Source organism: Pteropus alecto, unplaced genomic scaffold (genome assembly GCF_000325575.1).
Source record: "Pteropus alecto unplaced genomic scaffold, ASM32557v1 scaffold107, whole genome shotgun sequence".
In the NCBI taxonomy this organism is placed as follows: Eukaryota; Metazoa; Chordata; class Mammalia; order Chiroptera; family Pteropodidae; genus Pteropus; species Pteropus alecto.
The window spans coordinates 1,916,782-1,921,107 of NW_006440619.1; the positions used below are offsets into that span (position 1 = coordinate 1,916,782).

The 4,326-nt window shown below is 41.7% G+C and overlaps 1 protein-coding gene across 1 annotated transcript in view; it reads right to left on the bottom strand.

Annotated features, from left to right (window-relative positions):
- Nucleotides 1-4,326, bottom strand: part of TRPC5 (transient receptor potential cation channel subfamily C member 5) — a 177,037-nt gene that overhangs the window by 68,178 nt on the left and 104,533 nt on the right. Inside the window, exon 3 of the mRNA XM_006917274.1 lies at nucleotides 1,245-1,581. Coding sequence (XP_006917336.1) covers nucleotides 1,245-1,581 — 337 coding nt within the window. The remainder of the gene's footprint in view (nucleotides 1-1,244; nucleotides 1,582-4,326) is intronic.

A 4,326-nucleotide genomic window follows, 5' to 3' on the forward strand; every position in this document is an offset into this window, starting at 1 on the left:
CTTTCTTTCTTTCTTTCTTTCTTTCTTTCTTTCTTTCTTTCTTTCTTTCATCTCACTTCTCAGTCTTGAACTCACCAAACCTGATAAGCTTTACCTGAAGATGTACATATGTTATGCTTTTCTGGCTACAACTCACTTTTAGCATTGTTGTTGTAGTTACTAGAATGATGTAATTTCGGGTGTTTGATTCTACCCATTTTAGAGTACGAGGAATTTCATCAATAAATTGAGGTCATTATCTCATAGTCCTTAGTTTTCACTATGTGCTGGAAGGAAAACTCTTCAATGAGTTTTAAGGTGAGTAAGCCGACCATGAACCAAATTACTGGATGTTGGGGCTGAGGCAAGGCAGTGGGGTCCCAAATAATTTAGAATCCGGTTCTCTCCTTTCTCCTATCACTGTGTGGAGGTTTTATGGAATTCTGCCTCATAATATAGATGCTTCTTTAGTCTTGAAATGTGTAAAACAGTAAAGGGTGTGGCTGTGCTCTAATGCAATGCTTTTCATTCTTCAAAGCGCATGTGAATCACCTGGGGGTGATGTTAAAATGAAGGTTCTGATTCTATAGTTCCAGAGTGGGACTTGATATTCTGTGTGTCTAACAAGCTTCTAGGTGATGCTGACATTGCTAGATTGAGGACCACAGTTTGAGTACCAAGGACTTGGAGAATGGGAATACATTAGAGGTCCAGTGAAATCTAATTATGCCTAGAGATTACTGGTAAAACTGCTTTTACCATGAATTGTGTGTATTTCCTAGGTTCCCCTCTTGATTGTGAAGTCAGTATCCAAATAAGATGTCTACATTGAATAAGTACTGGGATTATGTGGAATAGCCAAAAGAAAGCAGTAGATCCTAGTGCCCCTTCCCCTGGTTATGGGAAAGAGGGCATTGAATAGACTGATCAGCACTTGTCCTGCCTAGCTTACCTGAGGCCCATCCTGACTGACACTTGGCTTTGCTTCTAAACTGACTGTTAGATCCCTTCCTTGTCCTTGATGATGTTAGGTTAGCAGAAACAAACCCTGGGTGCACTGCCAATCTCACCGTGGACCAGGCAATACTGAGTGACAAAGGTCTGGGGAAGAAGGTACCACATTTCTGAGACTCCCAAGAAAGGATTACCCCACTGCACAGAGAGAAGTTGCCCTAGTTCAGGGCCAGTCTAACTGCCTGTTTCAGTAGTTTCTTTAGACAGGACTAGCTGTAAGTCTGGCCATATCCCCCATCCCTTTTACTCACCGAGAACCCAAGGCAATATCATCCATTCCACAACAGTTGGGGGAGGCCCCTGTACATGGAGGTCTGTTCTGACAATGTGCTGAGAAGCCAGGAGAAGCATGAAGAGAAAGGTCAGATATGATGCTGTGTGGCAGATAAACTTGATAAAGGGTTTCTTGATGAACAGACCAAGGTTGCTCCTGGGTGAAATCAGATAAGCTATAGACAGCATAGGAAACAGGAACCCAATGGTCATGCAGGTCAGAAGCTTGACAATCCAGTGTTTCCGCCGCCATCCAGGAAAACCGTCATACCACAGAGTGGCAAGTAACTGTTGGCAATTGGGCTGAGCAACGAACTGGGAAAAGAATAGAACAAGTTAGGCATCTGAGATTACCAAAAGGAAGTCTACCTTTATAATACCTTTCCTAGTTTACAGCCAGCTGCATGGCCAAACCCCAAGAGAGGTCTGATTTCTGGGTTCCCACGAATGAGTCTAACCCCAGAGACAGCTCTACATGTCAAGCTATGAGACTAGATCTTCCTTAGGATTATTTATCTCATATTAAATAAAATCACTCTGGTTTGTGCTTTGGAATGCCTCCCTATTTCCCCTTCCATCATGTTAGAGAAATGGTTCCCAGAACCTGGTTCTACATCAGAATCATCCAGGGAACATTAAAAAATCCAGATTCCCAGGTGGTACCACAGGCTGAATAAATGAGCCTCTCTGGAGGGGTAGAGCCTGGGAAGCTGTTTTACAAAGTTCTACTGGGGATTTACATGCCTCTTAGCAGAGAATCAGGGGACTATTTCATTTCAAATTGATTCACATTTACTCATTCTCCTTGCCTACATGAAGTCATCAACAAACGTGCACTTTGGGCAAACACAAACCGGCAGGGAATCAGCTCATGCCTGTGGCTATGGTTTGGAATGAAAAATGTGTTTCCATTTTGATTTTGTCTCTTTTCCTTTTTGGTTTTGAGCACCTCTTGGTTGGCTAGCAATGAATCAGGTTGCTCCTTTGCCATCTATTTAATACCCTCTCTAGTGTATACATACAAAGGAGAAAAATATATTTGAGGGCCAATATTACAACATTGTATACTAACTCAGCTGGGATTTTACTTAAAAGCAAACTACAAAGTGTCAGTGATTACTAGTTAAAGAATCATCAACATTGTGAATTACCCTCCAGCTGCTCTTCTCTGTTAAGCAATTAGGAGCTCGACTGTCAGCTATAATTTTAAATACTGCTAATATTTAATTACTCTAGCTTCCATGGAAAAAGTTAAAGAGGTCTGCACAATATATCTTACTAGCTCAACCTTAATGTTAATACATCTATGAAGGTACTAGCTTCTCCACCCAAACCATTTTTCTCTTCCTTGAGCACATGAGATGAAGTTGGACTACATCTTCCAGTCTCTCTTGCAGTGAGGTGTGGCCACATGACTAAGTTCTTGATAAAGAAATGTTCAGAGAAATGACGAGTGGTACTTCTAAGCCTGGCCTCTAGTGATCTCCCATGTGTGCTCCTCCATATTCTTTCTCTCTTCTGGCTGACCGGGATGTGGTAACCCAGGATGACCTAGAGACACCTGTCAGCCTGTGTCCCTCAATGACAATGTAGAAGAGAACTATCCTGCTCACCAAGAATACTTGTCTTAGAATGTTACATGATAAAAAAAAAAAATGAATGAAAGAATGTTATATGACTGTGTTCGGGCCATAATATATTTGGGAGTCTAGCCTACCCTAAAGCAGTTTACTATTATAAAACTACTAAAACTAAGCTCTAAAATCTTTTTATTATGTGATCTCAATTTCTCCAAAGATGTTCATAACACCCATTATGTCCTCACATCTCTTTTTCACATATTCACACACAAAAAGACAAAATCCTATAATCTCTTTCTACTCTTCTTGGCATTATAGCCTATGCCAAAAACTGGTATGCGAAGTCCTAGAAAAACATACATAAAAGTATATAAGGGTAAAGCAAGATATTTGGATGCAATGAGGGAAAAGCACTTGGAGCACAGTCTAGCGAGAGAGACAGATACATAAAAAAACAGTTATAAAACAGAGAATCATGGTGGAGTGAGATGTCCACAGATTTTTCCCCTTGAAACAACAATAAGCTGAACATCTAAAACACAACAAAAAACATCCAAACTGCACACCAGCACGTCTGAGCATGGGATGCGCTCATAAGAGCTACCACAGGTCAGAACACTGGTTGTTAGGCAGTGTGCTCGGAGAAATAAAGAAGCTGCCTCTCATAGCCACCAGAGCTCCCTGTAGGAGGAGGAGGGGAGAAGGGGTGGCGAATTTCCTGAACAGCTCTGCCTGGGAGTGCTGTGAGTTTCATGTGTCTGGCGGCAGGGCATAATCATTAGGGCAGAAGGCAGAGAAGTGGGACAGCAGAGAAACAACAGTTGATTTTTACCAGCCGTGGTTGCAAATCCGAGGCTGAGCCGCAGCCCCCAATCCACAACTGAGAGGGCCCCTCCCCCCATATACTACGAGATCAAACACAGCGAAGACTAGGAGAATCTGGCCAAACACTACTGAAACAGTACTTAACACTGACGGGGATTGAGACTGAGAGTAGTGAGGGCGATTAAACATCTGAAAGGAAAAAAAGACATTATTAAGACTTTATACAAAGCAGGGGCCCAAGAGGCTTAGACTCTGCCTACTGGAAACCAAAAGAAAAGCGCCTTCTTTGCAAGAGGCTAAAGAGAGACCTTTATATAATAAATCTGCCTTCTGGAAAAACAGCAGAATACACTTCCATTAATGCCCAGCTGGAGAAAGAGTCCATTAAACACCATGAACAACCAGGTTGACAAGGCATCTCAGAAAAAAAAAAGAAAAATCTCCAGAAAATGAGGTTACGGACAGAAATATGCGACTTAAATGATAGAGAATTCAGGATGGTACTTCTGAAAAAACTCAGTGAGTTCTGAAATGAGTCATATTGACAATTTCAGGAATTGAAAAAACAACTAGAGGAGTAGAGCAAGGAGAGTGAAACCCTCAAAAAGAACCAAATAGAACTTCTGGAGATAAAGAACACACTCTAAGAGTTGCA